Here is an 18752-nt window from a genome sequence, read left to right as displayed (position 1 = left end):
AAAATTAACTTCTTAATAGCACATTTAATACATTAACCTTCTCCATTCTTGGTTTATCTGCATTTTGTGCAACATCACTTTGACTCGATTATTCATGGGTTTGTTTTGTTTCTGAACTATTTTTTCTTGGTGGATTTGTATGTGTCCTCACTAGATGCCTCAAATCAAGTCTGACCACAATCCTACTCTACTTTCTACAGTGGAGAGACCATCCCCCCTGCCCCAGGGCTGTCTCCACCCACCCACCCTACCCTACCCGCACCCTTGGGTGGGGAAGGGGAAGCCCTCCCCACCCCAGACGCTACCTTCCCAAACTATGGGGATTTCTAGGACAAAAAGAGCAGGGGGTAATCTGTCCCTAGGTGGGGCGAGAAGAGTCAATTGGGGAGAGGGAGATGTGTTTGGGGTCTAGGGCCAGGAGGGACATGACAGTCATTGGTGTAGTGGAACAGGCTCTTCTTGCCAAGTGGAGAGCCAAGGGGGCCCATACACCCTCTCGGATAACCTGAGGAAGGCGCCTGACCTGACTGCAAGGTGGGGTTGATAGAAGGCAAGTGCTTAAAATGTAATTTCTCACATGCAAAGAGCAAGTTCCCCACTTTTCGATGGGGAGGGCGATGTGCCCCCAGGCAGAGCACAGTGGATGACCCCTACCTGAACACTTACAGATGGAGGTGGACTGGAACAAAGGGTTAGGGTCAGAGTCACCCAAAGTCCCTGCTGCCCTCCCCCTGCCTCTATACCCTGGGGAGCCCCTTTTCCAAGACCTTCAAGGACAGTTTCTCCACTCCAGTGGGTGGGAAGTCCTTCTTGGACTCTAACTTCTATGAGACAATAAAGCACTTTGCAAACCTTTAAAACACAGTACAGCTTTAAATGAGAACTGAGACTTACTTCCACTGCTGTCAAAAGCTAAGGTCCCCCTCAATCCCCTGAAGCTGAGGTGAGAAGTGTGCACATGGGCATGTTTGTGGAATCACCTACCAGGCTCTTGAATCAATCTGTACCACTTGACGTTACACTTCAAGAACTTCCTCAGTTAGGCCTGGGAGCCTAATTGAGAGCCCCAAGAATGGATATAATCACTCTGGAGTCAGGGCTGCCCAGCAGACAGAGGAATGGCCAGGGTGGCAGGCCCCAGGTACTGGAATGCAGAGCGCAGGGGTGCAGGCCAATGTGCTCACCCTCCTCTGCTGCCCCCACCTGGTGGAAATGATTAGTGACCATCCTTTCAAAGACCCTAGGAACTGAGCCCCTTATCCATTTGTCCTACAAATTAAAAATCCAAGGATTCTCAGAATCAACCCCAGCAGACTAGAAGCTCCCAACCTTAACTAGCAATCTGCCTCCACCCTGATATCTGCAGATGGGTGACTCAGCCACTTCCCTCCTCTATTTTCCTTTTTATACATTCTACTGGACCCAGGGGCCCGCAATGCTACTAAACTTTAAACTATCTTGAATACCATCTACTAAGTAACTAGTAATTCTCTTTTTCTCTAGGATTATATGAAATAAATTTGAATTATTATTAATAATTATTATTTTGTAGTATTTTCTTTTAAACCTCTCGGTTTCTTTTTTCTTCTCTCTCATTTTTGGTTAAAAACAAAAACAAAAACTATTTCTCTTAAATCTCACACCTCTCTGAGGGTCCCTTATGCCTGCTAGGCCTGTTCTGGACTTTTCCTCCTCACTTGCCCCTGGGACAGGGCAGGGGGAGGGGAGGCACCCCAGGATCCTCAGTCCTCCAGCTTCTTCCTTTCTTGTTAATTCTTTTCTTTGTTTGGCTCAGCCAGCTCCCCCAAGGGGGAGGAGGAGAGGAGAAGGGAGCCCATGGAATGAAATCCAATCCACTTGCAGGGCCCCAGAGGGACCAGGTTCCCCTTAGCCTGTCTCCACTATCCATCCCAGGATGCTTCCCCCTCCCCAAAAGCAAGTGACATTCCTCCCCAAAAAAAAGTGGGGGAAAAAGGAACGTAAACCTCAACATATATTAAAAACACTTTTTTAAGATTTAACTCTGAATACAAATTTATTTTCTTCTTCTTTCCCTACATATATTCTAAACCTTCTAAAGTTTTTTTATTTTTTTTTAAGGATCACTTTATCATAAAATAAAATATCCTTTTCATATAATAAATTACCTAATAAAAAGTCTTTTTTTTTTTTTCATATTAGCCCAGGTTCTTTGCTACATTTATACGGTAATAAACGCCTTTATTAAAATAGAATATTAAATTATAAAGAACTGCTTTTTTTATTTTTTTTGCTATTTTTGTTCTCTCTGTGTTGGTCGCCTATCTCGCTCCCTCTCACGCTCTCTTTCTCACCTCTATTTTGTCTCTCACTATGTGTGTTTTGCGTTTGTTCTAGGTTTGGCTCAATTAGTAAGGGTGGGATTGAATTTTCCGAGCCTCCTAGTGTAACAGTCTTCTGCCTTTGTGGGTAAGGAGTGGAGAGGGGGAGAAGGATCGACAGACAGACATCTCATCTACCCCCCACCTCCCTCGAGCAACCGAGGGTGCCCATTTGGTTTGGTTTCTATTGTACAGACATGTTAGGATGGCTCACATTGGTGGGAAGGAGGGAAGTTGTCACAGGCCAGTTTTCCTGGCTGTGACCTCCTTCCTCTCCCCTCCCTGGCTGGTGGTCTGGAGGGGAAGGTTAAGGAGAGGTGAGTTAATTCACAACAGGAGGGAGAGGGAGAAACCCCCTCTGTACCCCCATCCCTGCACCCTCTCTCCATCCAGGAATGGGACTCCAGAGCTTAAGTGCTCAGAGATTACTTACAATAGTCCCACCCCATTATATACAAGAATCTCCTGGAACCCCCAGGGTCTCCAATCCTCCATCCTCTCCTGGCCCGGCCAGCGGAACCAGGAGGGTGGGAGACTGGTGGCAGCCCCAAGTGAGCAGTAGGAAAGCAGCAAAGGGGGTGTGAGGCCTGTAATATGATTCTCAAAACAGCCGCTCCCCAGTCCTGCTTAGCCCTGGACTGACCCCTCTGAAGACCTGGACTCTCTCTACCAACACAATGGGTAGGACAGAGGCTTCATAATTTGCTCTCTAATAAGGGTTGGTGTCAGGTCCAGCGAGGGGCGCAGGGAATGGGGCGCTGTAGGGCAGGAGCAGCCTCTACTGCTCCTTGAAACAGCAGACCTCACTACTTAGCTTTGCTCCTCCCACTGCCATCAAATCCAGCCCAAGAACTGCTCCCTAATTGTAATGCCCAAAGATAATAAAGGTGAAGGGTTGGCTCTTTATGTACCCCAGTATTAGTCCTCTCCTCAAATATTTACTGAGAACGGGGATACATTCCATCAAGAATTTGAGGTGTTTCTTTGGAGGAGTGGGGAAAGAGGGCCTCTAGATGCCAGAAGAGGAATTAGGGAGGACCACCAAAATATCCTCCCCACTACTTATCCCCAGGAGGATGGTGTCCCCAAAGCTGGGCTAGAAGGGGCAGGAAGGAGAGGAGAGAAGGGGAGAAACAGAAAGAGCAAGACAGGATGGGAGTGACAGCCACCAAGAGGAAGTAAAGAGGGGCGCTTGGGAAAGAGCAGAAGGGAGTCCAAAGGGAGGAAACATGGGAGGAGAGTAGAGGGGAAAGCTAAAGGGGGCAGAGGGAGCCCCATCCAGATTCTTCTAGCCCAGCTTTGTGGTAAGACAGCTCTGAGCCCTTAATTGATTGACATGCTTTCCCCCCAACACACACACAATCTATACAGGCTTCTGAAAGGACCCCAAGCCCCTCCCACTGCTGGAAACCCAGAAACAGATTCCCAGACAGGATATGGCAGCGGAGGGTCCAAAGGGTCATGTCAGGAGGTTGGAGGTCAGGACCAGAGGACTTGGGGATCAAAGAGAGAACCTCTATATACAGATGGTAATTCTCCCTCTCCCTTCTCCTCCCCTCCATAGAGGAAGGGATAGTGTGACACACATGGGGAGGTGGACAAAGGGGGTCAGGATGCCTTAGCTGCCACTTCTAGCAAAACAAAAGTTTCTCTTAGCTGCTTCTAGATTGAAGGGTGTGTTGAGGTATCAGAGTTGTAACTCTAGTAAAATTTCTGCTCTGGCCCCCTCCCAACCTTTCAAGGATAGGGTGACCAGAGGGTCTGAAAATGGCCCACCCTCCAGCCACCATCACCTCCCTTCCCCTCTCCCCAGCCAGTGAGTATCTCTAAGCACCTTGCCCCTCCAATTACTGATTTCCAAAAGGCTCTGGTGGAAAACAGCTCCAGGAGCAGGTTCCTGGGGAGCAGCCCCAGGAGGTTTAGGAGAATATTCTGATGGCTTGCGTGGCTGTGATGTGGCAGACAGGACACTCAGGGTCTGTCCTCTCGCAGATGCGCACTGCACACTCCATGCAGAACAGGTTGTGTCCGCAGGGCACCAGGGCGGCAGTCACCTCACTCTCGAAGCACACCATGCAATCCCGCCCACCACCAGGGCTCCGCAGGCCTCCCCCCCCAAGTTTGGAGAAGCCCTGAAGAGGCTCTCCAGGTGGGCGTCTTGGGAGTCCTGCCAGCTCCGAGGAGGTGGCAAGAGAGCGGTGCACTCCAGGGGGCCCAGCTCGTGTCTTGGCGGAAGAGGAGGAGGAGGAGGAGGCAGAAGAGAAGAGCACTGAGGTGGGCGTGGCATTCTCCTGGCCTGCCCAGAGTGGGGGGCTGGTCTCTGCCACCCCATAGTACACATCCTGCTTGCCCACACCATAGCCAGGAAACAGGTACCCGCCATAGCCAAAGTCCCCACCCTGCTCACCCAGGCGTGGGGTCTCAAAGCCAGAGTCCACTGCACACTCGCCAATGCAGCCCAGGCTGTTCTGCCGGAAGGTAGAAAGGGGCTTGCAGGTGGGAGGGTGCACCCGCCAAGCCTCAGAATAGCGGCTGTCCAGTGCGGCATCGGGGCTCCCTGCCAGGAAGTCATTTTCATTGTTGTACTCAAGGATCTTGCCGGTGCGCACTGCGATGTGCGTCTCTATCTCCTCCCGTGCACGCTCCACGTTGCCTGGGGCACCCGTAATCTCGAACACGGGGTCACGGTCACGGCTTGGCGTGATAATATACGTGTTGGTCTGCTGCTGGATACGCTTGATGGTTGCCCCCTTGGGGCCCACCACCAGCCCCACTACTCGGTAGGGCACCCGCACGCGAATAGTCACCTGGCCAGGCAGGGCAGACGCCACGCCAAAGGCGGCACCCGACTTGTTGCGTGATGCTCGGATCATGGAGAAGTGTTCGGCTGCTGAGATGATTTCCCTTCGGGCTGTGGCCACGTCCTCCCGCCGCCCAGTCACCATGAACACTGGCTCTTCTCCCCTCACTGGGGTCTTGATGTAGGTGTTGGTCTTGGCCCTCAGAGCCTTAATCTTGCAGCCTGGGATAGATACGTAAAGAGAGAAGAAAGAAACTCAACGGACAAGGTTTGTGCATGAACCAATAAGCTCCAATCCTTATTCAAATACCTCACCCCCAGGAACCTCTCAATTGACGCTTTGAACCCCACTCCCTAAACCACCCTGACTGGAACAATCCGCTCATCTCAGATCTGCCCAATGTCTCTGTCAACCACATTTTTTAAAATGTAAGAACTTTCCATCAAATTCCATTCAGGACCCTCCAAATTCATTTACTAGTTGAAACCCTGAATTAATCACTGACCCTCCCACAGAAGCTGCTAACCTCAAATCTACATACGAATTCTTCCCCAACCATGTGCTGTTCCCTCAATTTCTCTACTGACTCCTGGCTACTCACAAACTTTCAAATCACTTCATCACACCCCTCCCCAAAAATCTGTCACTCGCTCTGATCTTTGCACAGAACCCCAGTGCATTCAGTAGCCCCATAATCTACTCCTCACTTGACTTCCACTAGTTAAAAGTGTCCTCCAACCTACTCAGGGACCACTGATCCCCATCTGTTCTATGATCCCCTCCCCCATGCCTTCCACCCATTAGTATCTCTGTGTCTCCAATTCATAACAAGTTTGCAGCAACTAGTGGAGTGTGGGAGACTGGGAAGGGCCTGAGAATCAGTTTCAAGGAGGAAAAGAGGAGTATGAAGATAAATATAATGATCTTTGAGGGACAGCACTGAACCCCATGGACACATGCCTGTCACCCTGTCTCTTGGGAGCAGAACTGTGATGGGCTAGGGGCTGAGTAGGGTGAGGGAAAAGGTATTCTAGACCCCTACTCCCACTTTGAAGTAGGAGTGGGTTAAAGCTGGGAGGTTGAGGAGAAAGGCAGGGAAGAGAAAGAAGAAAGCTGAGACAAAGAGACAAAGAGGGAGAAGGGAAAAGAGAAAAAAGAAGGAAGGATAGGATGGCAACACCATCTCTAAAGGCGGTTAGACCTCAATGGCTGACGAGACAAGCTTCTCTCTCCTCTCCCACATTCCCTCTCTCTGCCCTGAGTTTCACAGAGGCTCACATCCTTTCCTGAAGCACATATGCCACATGTGCGTGAGTCTGCACACACTGGGACCTGAGAGCCATGATACACTATGTGCCTTTCCCTAAATAATACTTGTGGGGCACTTTCATACACCCTGCAAACTCACATGGGTTCCCTGTCCCAACCTTTCCTCCACCCCACTCCTCCAACCCTGTCATCCCAGCACACAAACAGCACATTCCTATACATGCCCACAACTTTTACCCTATCCACATATGGACACACTCACACCATGCCCTTTCTCACTCCCCACCACACTACCTATCCCCCCCCCAAAAACCAACACTAGTAGTTCTAGTTTTCTGACTCTGCCCCAAATCTCCAACCACAGACCTGAGGTGAGCTGGTTATTATTATTATTATTATTATTATTAATTTTATTTTATTTTATCTCCTTCCTCCACTCCATATGGCTTCTTCCCCAACTCCAGCAGATTGGCATATGAGAGGATAGAGTGTGTTGTGGGCAGCTCTTCTCACCTTCAAGAGACCTTAGAAGGGGGAATTTGGCCCTCCCTTTTTGTCTTTAGACCTCTTGGCAGTTGAGAGTCCTACCTGTTGTCAAACTCACATTCTTGCTGCTTTAATGCCAGTAAATTGATTATTCCATTTGTGAGGCATGGAGTGAGGAGGAACAGAGACATCCCTATGGTGTTTGATAGGCACCTGGGTTCTGGCTCTAACTTTTGGGTCCATAAACTTAAGTGAGAGCTAAGTACCTCTGGGGGTTGAGGATGGGGTGAGGAGGACAGGCTATGGTATAAGAATAAAGAAAAAAGCTCATGGTCTGGAGGTACAGAACTGATAGTGGACTTGACCCTAGGTTTTGCAAGCCTGAAGGAACAACTCTTGAAAGGAAGAGCCACTGGGCTTCACCTTCCTAGAGGTCAAGTATAGGAGCAGGAGAAAGGAGGTTAGACAAGAGGGAGGACTTCCAAATACTTAAGGAATAAGAAGAAAGAAAGAAATTCCCCCTACTTTTATGAAAGACAGCATCATTTGATGCGGAGGCAGAAGAGGAAAGAATGACTCTATGAAATTCCAGGGCCTCCCAAGACCACCCCCACACCCAAGAAAAGATAGTAATGTCCCATTCCAATTCCAGGGCTCTGGGTCCCTAGTTTCTAGCAAGAGTAAATCCAACTTTTTAAGCTAGAAATCTCAAGAGATGGAGTGTGGGGGTGGGAGGGGATGAGGGCTGTGCAGGCCAGTGGCATCTTCCCCTCCTCTATTCTGAATCTCTCAGCAAAATCCCCCCAACCCCCAGCACTAAAGGGGGATGGTGTGGGATTAAAAAGTAGGGACCCCTGGCTTAGCGTCCGCTCTTCCTGGGCCAACCGCGGGCCTCCTCCTTCACTCCCCAGCCGGAATGCAGCTCCTCTATTGTTCCCTACTGTGGGACAGCTCCTCCCCTGCTCCTTCCCCACCCCCACCTCCCCAGCCCAGCCCCCTTGCAATTTCCAAATCCCACCCCCCAACTCCCCTTTGGGAAACCAGGAGAGGAAAGGGTCCCCAATATCCCGTCTGCTCAATCTGGATATTCACCAACACTCCCACCCCCACTCTCCCAGGGATGCTGGAGCAGAGGAGGGTGTGGTATCAGACAGACTATACTGGATTAATCATCCCTCCCCTCCAACACACCCAGACACAAACCCTGCACCAAATTTCCAGGTGAAGGTTTCTCACCACCCCCAACATGCCCCCCACCCCCATCTTACTCTCTCACTACCAGAGACCCCTGTCCAGGCCTCTGGCCCCTGGCCTTGGCCAGCCCAGAACAAAAGCCTGAGAGGGAGGAGGAGTGGTCCACATCGGGATGTGGCACTTCCTTGGAGGACCCTCTTCCAAAACCCTACAGACCTTTCAACTTTGGTGTGTGGGTAACCACAGGCTTCCCTTCTCCCAGGAGCCCCCCCCCCTCCCCATCTCTCCCCAGGCTGGGACCCTCCCATGAGCCACACCCCCTTCCATTCCAACACTCAGCCCAACAAAGAGACAGATACTCAGACTGGCTCCCCAGGCCAGGTCTCCCCCAAAGTCTGTAATTCCAGGCAGTTGGGGGTCCCAGGGGTAACCCCTCCCCAATCCACTAGAAGATACCAGAGAAGGGGCTTCTAAGTAACTCTTTGCACATTCTGCCAGTTTTTCTGGTTTAGAGTGGACACCCCCCTCAGGACAGCCTCTCTAGACTGGGAAACCGATCCCCCTCCCTTTTCCCTCTCTCTAAGACAGGATATTTCTTTGTGTAAGGGAAGGGCCGTGGGGGAGGAAGGATCTGGAGAACAGTCCGGACTGGGGGTAGCAGGGAACTTTGTGGCACTTGGAAATCAGGGGAGGAGGAGGGCCCCCCTTTGTGGGGAAAGGACAGAGCCAGAGGTGGACGACAGAGGAAATGAACTTTCCGCGCTAGGGATGGGGTGCCCCCATCTAGTCTCAGCGATCCGGGCACCCGCTTACCTTGCCTGCCCACGATCTCGGCCACGTGCTCGGAGGTGGGCACGGGTACACACTCGGTAGTGTTGCTGCTGCCCTTCAGGCGCAGCTCGGCCTCTTTGTAGAGAGCGCAGAGCTTGGCGTCGCTGGCCCCTTTGGGGGCGGTGGGGGGCTGAGGCGTCTGCGCCGCGGGGGCCGCCGTCGGGGCGGCCGGGGGAGCCGCGGTTGGCGGCGGCTGGGCCGGCTGCGGGGGAGCGGACGGCTGCGCAGGGGCACCGCCCCCCCCACCTCCCCCGTCCTCGCCCGCCGTGGGGGCGGGGGGCTCCCCCAAACCCAGGAGGCAGAGTTGATCGAGAGCCAGCTGAAGGGCGCGCTCGTCTTCCAGCAGCCCTCGGTCCTTAGCGCTTCCCCCGAAACATCCTAGTTCTCCAAAGCCCCCATTTCTTTCCATTATTCCAGATACCACTAGACTAGGCATGGCGAAACAAAAGCTGGGGGAGAGAGAGAGGGAGAGAGAGAGAGAGAGGTGGTGGAAGGGAAAAAAGGAGAGAGGAGGGGAGGGGAGAGGAGAGGAGGGGGTGTGTGGGGAGGGGGGAACAAAGAACTGGGGAGGGGGAAAGACGGCGAGATAGAAAGATAGACCCTCCCCCTAAGCCCCCCTCCCCAAACACCCTGTAACCCGACTCCCCTTGCCCCAGCCCCCGGGGTGGGGGTGGGGAAAAAGAGAAACAAAACCAAGAAAGCAGCTCTTCTCTCCTCTCCGGGGATAATGAGGGGCGGGGGGCTGCGGGATCTCTGCCCCCACCCCTCCCTCCTCGGACCCGGGAGTCTCTAGACTCCGCGGTCCAGACGCCCCCCTTAGGCTCCTGCACCAAGCCCCAGTCCAGGAGTAGAGCTCAGTGGCCCCCAATAGAGCCCAACCCCTTCCAGCGCTCAAACTCTTTTGTTTTAAATGAACTGGATGGAGCAGCATGGAACTGACGGGAGGGGGGCGCGCCGGGGGCGCCCGGGGCATGCCGGGAGTTGTAGTTTCCCGCCCTTGGGGGCGCGGGGACAAATTCTTTGACCCCGGGAGGATCGGGATTTTACCCGCGGCTCAGAGGCAAAGCTGGGGGTGGGATGAAAGTCGAGGTCCCTAATTTTTCGGGGCAAAGGAAGAGGAGGCAGTATACAGAAACGGAACGTTTGAAAAAAGGCTAATGGAGCACCGCCCCCTCTTCCCAAGACTGGCTCCCACGCGGTCGCGGCGGGTCTCAGGTCCCTCTTTCTTATGGTAATAAGGAGGGACGTGAAGGCGGGGAGCGGTCCCGGCTGGGTCACTGCGGCTCCCTCTCTCTCTCTTTCTCCCCCCCCCCCCCCCGCCCTCTCCTCCTCCTCTCTACTCCTCCCTGCCGCTCTCGCTCTCCGCTCCCCCTCCCGTTCTTCCAGAGTCGATCCGGCTCTGGGCCGCGGGGAGAGGTTCTCCGCAGAGCAGACAAAGCCCGCAGCCGGGATGCGGGGAGAACCCGGCTCTACGCGCAGTGGGGGCCAGGATGGGATGCCGGGCTGGAGTGTGGGACCCCCAGACAAAAGATGGGGTCCCTCATACCCAAGCAGCATGCCATCACCCCGTATCCCCAACCGCCCCCCAGTTACGGAGATCTGAGAGACACCGACTGGGAGGTGAGTTTTTCACATTAATAGAATAGCAAACAGTGCATAGAACTTATTGTCTGGTCATTGGAGGGGAGCCTACAGGGCTGTGGAGTGAGGGGGTGGGGGGGAGAAGAGAGATGCGCGGGGCAGAGTGGGGAGGCAGGGGTCTAATCTAAAAGGCAGGGGTCTAATCTAAAAGCATGATGTGACTGAATAGTTTCTGGTGAGGGCCATGAGTTTTGGGTGCCACAGAAGGGAAACAGAGATGCAATCGACTGGGGACCCAGACTTCCTTCAGGTCTGGGCTACGCATACAGCTTGGAGACGATCTGTTCCATATCCTCTACCATCATTCCACTCACCCACCTCTCCTCCATTGAAAACCCATTAACTCAGTTACTTTGACTCTGGAAATTTGGTGAAAGTAAAAATAAGTTTTTACCTGGGTACTTTTAGAGTTTGTGGAAGTTGAAGTATAACGCAATTTTTTCTTCTCCCCTACCCTCTTCAGCATTTCTTTTGTCACCTATTTGTGCTTGGGTTGTTCCCGAGAAAGGATAGTGCTGCAGCATGAAGGCTTGAGGTCAGACTTTAATTAGAACTTCCCCAAAGAGTTTTATAAGAATGGGTGGGTGAGCTACAGCAGTAAGATGTCCTTTTCTGGAGTGCCTTGGAAACCAAAAACTCCAAACTAGTTTGTGAGGTAAAGTCCTGTTTTTAGGCAGAGGGACAGATCAGATGACTTCATAGACCTGGCATGGTGAGGACGTGAGGGAGGGCTGATCTGCCAAGCCCAGTTCTCTAAATTGATTCTTGGAAAGAGTGAATTTGTACACCAGTGGAGGTTGGGAGCCAGTGGAGAATCTCAGGAGAGGTTAGGGATTGGCACTCTGCAGCACTCTTGCTCCTTTGTTAGGCAAAAGATTTAGGGAAGGGGAGAAATAACAGAGGAACCCCTGGAAAACCCTGCATTTGAGGAGGAGTGCCCCCTGGACCAGGGACGGGACTTAACATAAGATTAACAACAATCTTATTGTGGGATTGGGTGCTACGGCCTCTAAGCAAGAGTGGGAGAGGAAGAAATGCAGAGACAAGGCCCTGTGGTAGTGAGCTATTCTCTACTCTTATCCCCTCTCTTTCTGCTCTAGGATCCTGGATTTGGGGGAGCTGTGGTACTGGGGACCATGCGGCTTTCATTGGCAGGAAGGTTCCTGCTCTGTGGACCAGGTGACTGTTTTTCACATTAATAGAATAGCAAACAGTGCATAGGACTTACTGTGTGCCAGGCATTTTTGTCACCAGCTGGTCTGACCCCTCCTGTCCCCACCCAAATGAGATTTCCCCCTTGATACTCACCACTGAATTGGCTCTGCTTCCACTTTCCTCCCCACTAAGCTAATTAAAGCAGGAGGTTAATGACCAAAGAAGCCTTGGGGATTTGGCCAGGAAGGAAAACAGAGGACAGAAACTTGTGTGTATGAGTGAGGAGGGAGACAGCTGCTGGATGGGAAAGGGTAGACAAAGGGGTGGGGCCGGGAAGGCAGTGGTCCCTGTTGGACCCACCTCCTTGGTCCAATAGAACCAGTCAGCCCCCTGGGTTAGTTAATGCTCCATACATTCACCCTCAGGTGTCCTGCAGAGGCTCCAGACAGATATCCAAGGTGGGAGAGGCAACTATGGACCCGGCCCCTGGAGGGCAGGACATGTATGAGTGCATTTAGGTCTGAGGCATGGGTGTACACTCAGGAGCATGGGCCTGCAGACTGTGTGAGGCATGTCTATCCACACTGAGGACCACCAGATTGACAATACAGCCAAGAAGCCCAAGGGTGGGCACCTTGAGAAGCCAAGTTCTAGGGTGGGGTTTTGATTAGTCCTTCTCTTGCTCCCAGAGGCTAGTGGCGTGCTTTGTTCAGGGGACTCCCCTCCTCCACTGACACTTGTGTTGGCCCTCCTTTTCCTCCCTCCCCCTGCCTGCCCAATCTAGAATTATAACAAAAGGGCCCAAGGCCTTACTTAATTTTCCTTGGAAATAGATGGCTTTGCCCATCCCAGCCCACCCCTCACTCTGCCTTATGAACAGAAAGTTGTGTAGGGGGCATAGCTCTCCCTGTCAGTACCTAGGAGAACATGACTGTGTTTCTCATCTTTGTTACCATCCCTCACCCTCACCCCCCCCACCAACAGTGCCCAGCCAGCACATGGTCCTGCCCAGACCGGAAGCTCAGTAGGGACGACTTGAGTATAACTATAGATTTGAAGCTTCATGGTGTAAGAGGAAGGAGCAGGCCTCTGGAGCCAAACTGCTGCCTGTTAGTTCTGCCCCTTGGCCATTTATTTGCTGCTGAACTTCAATTTTCTTATTACTAAAATGAAAATAATAAGCTAAGTTTAGCACAGTGCCTGGTTCCTCTTAGGTGTTCAGTCAATGTTAGTTTCCTGGCACTGGTTGTTCTACCCTTGCAGTTGACTTTGGCTAGACTGTGGTCTTCATTAAATAATTTTAATTAATTTATTCAGCTAACTACTTCCTATCAAACTCTTAGAATGTGCCAGGCACTGGAGGAGATCCTAATCCACTGTAAGTCACTTGAAGTCAGTTCTAGATCTAGAAATAAGATCATCCCAAACAAAGAGCATATAATTCCAAAAATAATTCCTGTTAAGCACTGGAATGCAGGCAAACTATCTAACACACACACACACACACACACACACACACACACACACACACACACCAAGCTCCTGGCCTCAAGCCTGAGGAACAAAGGGCCCTGTGGAGTTGTTGAGTTGGTTGTATGTGCAGTGTGTGTTCATGTGCGTGTGTGTGTGTGTGTGTGTGTGTAGACAGGCCTGGCTGCAGGGCAGGAAAGGTGACCCAATTGAGAGTGAGTGGCCTAGGGTTCATGTGGAAGCTGGAGGACAGGAGTTGGGTGGGCAATCCAGACTGTTTTTCTGCTTGTGGATCTGTGTGTGGATTTCTTTTCTGAATAAACCTGGGCACCTGTTATCACTGTCTACACATGAATTCCCAAAGGAAGGGGCACACACCTAACACCTGCCCCTCCCTGCCCTATTCTTAGAGCCCCTAGGGAAGGAGGGAGACACCCACCAAGGCTGCCTTATCTGTCTGGCTGGCCCTTCTAGAGGTTATCTCACCATCTCCCTATTCCGCTCAGGATGCCTTCTCCATCTGTCCTAGTCAGGTGGCCCTCTTCTCCTATGCTTTATGGGGCTTCTATTTTTTTAAATACCCCTCCCTTATGGGAAGTACACCTTGCTATCTGAACACCATCCTTCCTGCTGAGAGTGCAGCCAGTTTTCTCTCTGTTGTCGGAATAGACGTTCAACTCATTGATTTCAATCAATGAGAATGTATTTGGGAAAATTCTTAAGTACACACAAAAGAAACATCAAACTTGATCTCTGCCCTCAGCAGGACACAGAAACTAGTCTACATGACGCAGTTAACATGTACAAATAGGAGTAAATGTGAGGGCAAAACAGTCTGTGGGACTTTGAGGGCTATAGATTGGAAGAGAGATGAGATCACTTTGGGCCCTTCTGTTGTTATGGACCTGATCTCCAAGGACTTTGAAGCCCAGCCTAAGGTTTGGACTTGGACAAACACCTCTGCTCCTCCTCTGGGACCACCACTCCAACACTCCCCTTACCAGGTCTTCTGCACTCTCTGATTTCTCCAGGGAGATCAGCTCAGAGGGGTTGGGGCAGAGCGGGGGTCCCCCAGGACAGCTGGCTAACAGAGCCCCTCTGGGACCCAGAGCTAGACCCAGGCATCCGGGAGGCAGGTGATACTGGAGCTGTGACAGTTGGTCCCCAGATTCCTCACCCAGTGGCGCCAGCTCTGGTTTCGGGCTGAGGTGGGGGAGGGGGAGGAGTTCCAGCCTGGGCTGGGTGCTCTCTTGGGGCAGGGAGGGGGAGGCAATAAACATCACGTTGGTAGGTTGTTGTGGAGCCTTTCTGGGCCAGGCACTGTGCTAGATACTAACAGGGGATACTAAAGCAAGAGATATGGCACAATCTGCACAGATGAATTAAGTATAGAATGTTATAGGTGGAATTGAAGTTGAATGAATGAATGAATGAATGAATGGGTTCATCAATTATCTAATGGTCTTGTTTTACAGAGAGTGAAGCCCAGAGAAATATGTCCCCTGACTCTCTTGTGCCTTTTTTTCCATATTGCTTACTTTTTCAGGAAAAGAGAGAGGAAGTCAGAGAGAAGAGTGGGAAGGGACTTACCACTTCCTGAATGCCTGTTTATTGCCAGGCTCTCTTGGGCTTTACAGACTTGATTTCATTTGATCCTCTTCACAACTCTGTGAGGCTGGCATTGCCATCTCTGCTTAACATCAGGGACTTACAGCTCAAAAGATTAAGTAACTTGCTCAGGTCACACAGCTGGTAAGTGGACACTCCAGTGTTCAAAGCCAGATCTGTCTGACCCTAGAGCCTAGGACTCCAGAGGTAAACAGTGACACCTAGTGAGTTTCTGGAGGCTGAGAAGAGAGTGATCACTAAAGCTGGAGTGGTTTGGAGAGGCTTGCTGGGTGAAGTAGATCGGGAGTCCCTGAAGGATGAATGAACTTTATTCAAAGGGAAAGGATTGGAGGGATGACTAGAAGTTGGTGTCCGAGGTTTCTAGGGAAACTTGCTTGGTTGGGCAGGTGGCCAGCTTGCCTGGAGCCTGAGGGGCAGAGGACAGTTGGAGGAAAAGCACCTTTGAACCTTGGCCACGAGGTGGCATTGCAGGCCAACTACTGGAGGTGGCTCCAGTCTGGGCTCCTATATGAGGGACCACAGTTTCTTTCCTAATCAGGTAGGTCTCCATGCCCAGCCTTTCATCCTCAGGTGTCATTTCAAGCTCCCACCTTCCCCTTTTCTAGCAGGGCATCCAACACATGGGAGACAACAAGAGACTACCAGTCTATTCCAACTCAGGACCACAAACCAGATGGCTGAGATCTGGATGTCCCCATGGTCTGAGCCACTCCCCAGATTATCGTTAGTGCCCTCCAGCTGCTTAAGACTGGCTTTGTTTCCAGGGGAGACACTGTTTAGGGGACAGGCTAAGGAAACAAGCACTGAGTCTAACTGACCTGGGTCTGAGGGGAATGATAATAATACCTACCTAATAAGCAATTAAAATAAATATGTATTGATCATTTACTGCATCAGGCACTGTTCTAAGCACTGGAGATAACACCACTGAGCAAGACAGACAAAGTCTGTACTCTCCCAGAATCGATAGTCTGCAGGAGATGGGAGATAGACAGTAAAGAAGTAGGACATGTAATTTCTGGAAGTGATCATTGCTGTTAAGAAAAATAAAAACAGGAGTCTGACCAGGCAGTAGCGCAGTGGATAGAGTGTTGGACTGGGATGCCAAGTACCCAGGTTCGAGACCCTGAGGTTGCGAGCTTGAGCACAGGCTCACCAGCTTGAACATGGGGTCGCTGGGTTGAGTGGGGGGTCGTTGGCTTGAGCGTGAGATCATAGACATGACCCCATGGTCGCTGGCTTGAAGCCCAAGGTTGCTGGCTTGAGTCCGAAGTTGCTGGCTTCAGCAAGGGTCACTGGCTCTGCTAGAGCCCCCCAGTCAAGGTGCATATGAGAAAGCAATCAATGAACAACTAAAATGCCACAATGAAAAATTGATGCTTCTTTTCTCTCTCCCAGCCTCTCTGTTGCTGTCTGTCCCACCCTTCTGCTAAAAAGAAAGAAAGAAAGAAAGAAAGAAAGAAAGAAAGAAAGAAAGAAAGAAAGAAAGAAAGAAAGAAAGAAAGAAAGAAAGAAAAAGAAAAAAAGAAAGAAAAAGAGAGAGAGAGAAAGGAAGGAAGAAGGAAGGGAGGGAGGGAGGGAGGGAGGGAGGGAGGGAGGGGAGAGGAGAGGAGGGAGGGAGGGAGGGAGGGAGGGAGGGGAGAGGAGAGGAGGGAGGGAGGGAGGAAGGGAGGAAGGAAGGGGAGAAGAGAGGAGGGAGGGGGGAGGGAGAAAGGAAGGAAGGAAGGAAAAAAGAAAGAAAAGCAGGATACGGGGGTAGAAAGGTGTGAAGTGGTGGATTTAGAAAGGATGGTTATGTGAGATTTAACTAGACATACATAAAGCACAGTGCTTGGCACTGTGTTGGCTCTTGTCACTATTATTTTGTACCCTTGGCTTCTTTTTTTTCATTGATCTTATTGGGGTACAGGTTTCAGGTATGCAACTCAATAAAGTATCATCTGCACACTGCATCATGACCCATTGCCCCATGCAGAGTCTCTTTAGTCCCCATTGTCCCCGCTTTTTCCCACCTCCACCTCCCCACACCCTCCTTTCCTCTGGCTGTCACCACACTGTTGTCTGTGCCTATGTGTTATATATTTTTTGTTTTGTTTTGTTTTGTTTTATCCCCTCACCTTTAGTCATCTAGTCCTCTAACCCAGTGGTCCCCAACCTTTTTTGGGCCACAGACCGGTTTAATGTCAGAAAATATTTTCATGGACCGGCCTTTAGGGTGGGATGGATAAATGCACAAAATAAAATTATGCGACCAGCGTAAAAACTGTGGTATTTTTAAATATAATTGTCGAACTTTCGAGACAAACGTCAAGAGTGAGTCTTAGACGGGTGTAACAGAGGGAATCTGGTCATTTTTTAAAAATAAAACATCGTTCAGACTTAAATATAAATAAAATGAAAATAATGTAAGTTATTTATACTTTCTCTGCAGACTGGTACCAAATGGCCCACGGACCGGTACTGGTCCGCGGCCCGGGGGTTGGAGGCCACTGCTCTAACCCCCTGTCCACTGACAGCTGTCAGTCTGTTCACATATCCATGTCTGTTTCTATTTTGTTTGTCAGTTTAATTTGTTCATTAGATTCCACATATAAGTGATGTCATATGGTACTTGTCTTTTTCTGACTAGCTTATTTCACTTAGCATGATAATCTCCAAGTCCATCCATGCCATCACAAAAGGTAAGATTTTCTTCTTTTTTATTGTCATGTAGTATTCCATTGTGTAAATGTACCACAGCTTTTTTATCCACTCATCTACTGATGGCTACTTGGGCTGTTTAAAGATCTTGGCAATTGAAAATGATACTGCAGTGAACATTGGGGTACATATATTCTTTCTTATTTTTTCCCTTCTTTTCCAAGTGAGAGGAAGGGAGTTAGAGAGATAGACTTCTGCATGCACACCAACCATGGGATCCACTGCAACCCATCTGGGGCCTATGCTCTGCCCATCTGGCTCACAATCGTGGAGCCAAAATATTTTAGCACCTGAAGTAGAAGCTCCTCGGAGCCATCCTCAGTGCCCAAGGCTGATGCGCTCGAATCATTAGAGCCATGGCTGTGGGAGACGTAGAGAGAGAAAAAGAAAAGAAGGAGGAGGGATGGAGAAGCAGATGGTCACTTCTCCTGTGTACCCTGACTGGGAATCGAACCTGGGACATCCACACACCAGGCTGACACTCCACCACTGAGCCAACCAGCCAGGGCCACATATATTCTTTTAAATTAATGTTTCAGGATTCTTAGGATATGTTCCCAGAAGAGGGATTGCTGGATTAAAAGGCAGTTTCTTTTCTTTTTTTTACTTTTTTTAGATTTTATTTATTCATTTTTATTAGAGAGAGAGGGGAGAGAGAGGGAGGGGATAGATAGAGAGAGAACAGGGGGAGGAGCAGGAAGCATCAACTCCCATATGTGCCTTGACCAGGCAAGCCCAGGGTTTTGAACCGGCGACCTCAGCATTCCAGGTTGACGCTTTATCCACTGCACCACCACAGGTCAGGCCTCTTTTTCTTTTTAAAAAATTATTAAATGAGAGGTAGGGAGGTAGAGAGACAGATTCCGGCATGCATCCTGACAGAGATCCACCCGGCAAGCCCACTAGGGGGCAGTGCTCTGCCTCTAGGGCCATTCCTCTGTTGCTCAGCAACTGAGCTTTTATAGTGCCAGGGGCGAGGCCATGGTGCCATCCCCAGCCCCCAGGGCCAACTTGCTTGAATGAACCATAAGTGTGGGGGGGGGGGGGAAGGGGGAGGGATGGAGAAGCAGATGGTCACCTCTCCTATGTGTCCCAACCAGGAAAAGAACCGAACCTGGGACTTCCACATGGTGGGCTGACATTCTACCATTGAGCCAATTGGCCAGGGCCAAAAGGCAGTTTCATTTTTAATTTTTTGAGAAAACTCCATACTGTT

The 18752-nt window shown here is 50.6% G+C and overlaps 1 protein-coding gene and 1 long non-coding RNA gene across 2 annotated transcripts; one reads left to right on the top strand and one right to left on the bottom strand.

Annotated features, from left to right (window-relative positions):
• Nucleotides 1–305: 305 nt before the first annotated feature.
• Nucleotides 306–9438, bottom strand: MEX3A (mex-3 RNA binding family member A). The gene is made up of 2 exons (XM_066362216.1): nucleotides 8924–9438; nucleotides 306–5382 (listed from the first exon to the last, which is right to left on the bottom strand). The coding sequence occupies exons 1-2, from the start codon at nucleotides 9375–9377 to the stop codon at nucleotides 4280–4282; spliced, it is 1557 nt and encodes a 518-aa protein (XP_066218313.1). The 5' UTR covers nucleotides 9378–9438; the 3' UTR covers nucleotides 306–4279.
• A 918-nt stretch (nucleotides 9439–10356) lies between these two features.
• On the top strand, nucleotides 10357–17586 carry LOC136390985 (uncharacterized). Its single transcript, XR_010748797.1, has 3 exons — nucleotides 10357–10561; nucleotides 11683–11761; nucleotides 17466–17586. It is a non-coding gene; the product is annotated as an uncharacterized lncRNA (long non-coding RNA).
• The last annotated feature ends 1166 nt before the right edge of the window (nucleotides 17587–18752 follow it).

Source organism: Saccopteryx leptura, chromosome 2 (genome assembly GCF_036850995.1).
Source record: "Saccopteryx leptura isolate mSacLep1 chromosome 2, mSacLep1_pri_phased_curated, whole genome shotgun sequence".
Classification (NCBI taxonomy): domain Eukaryota; kingdom Metazoa; phylum Chordata; class Mammalia; order Chiroptera; family Emballonuridae; genus Saccopteryx; species Saccopteryx leptura.
Note: the sequence above shows the minus strand (reverse complement) of the source record. Positions and strands in the feature narration are given on the sequence as shown.

Bases quoted from the DNA above. Each gene is read 5' to 3' on its own strand.
- MEX3A (XM_066362216.1), bottom strand. From the start codon at position 9,377: ATGCCTAGTCTAGTGGTATCTGGAATAATGGAAAGAAATGGGGGCTTT. The intron at 5,383-8,923 runs GTAAGCGGGTGC...TATCTATCCCAG, and splicing joins CGAGATCGTGGGCAGGCAAG to GCTGCAAGATTAAGGCTCTG.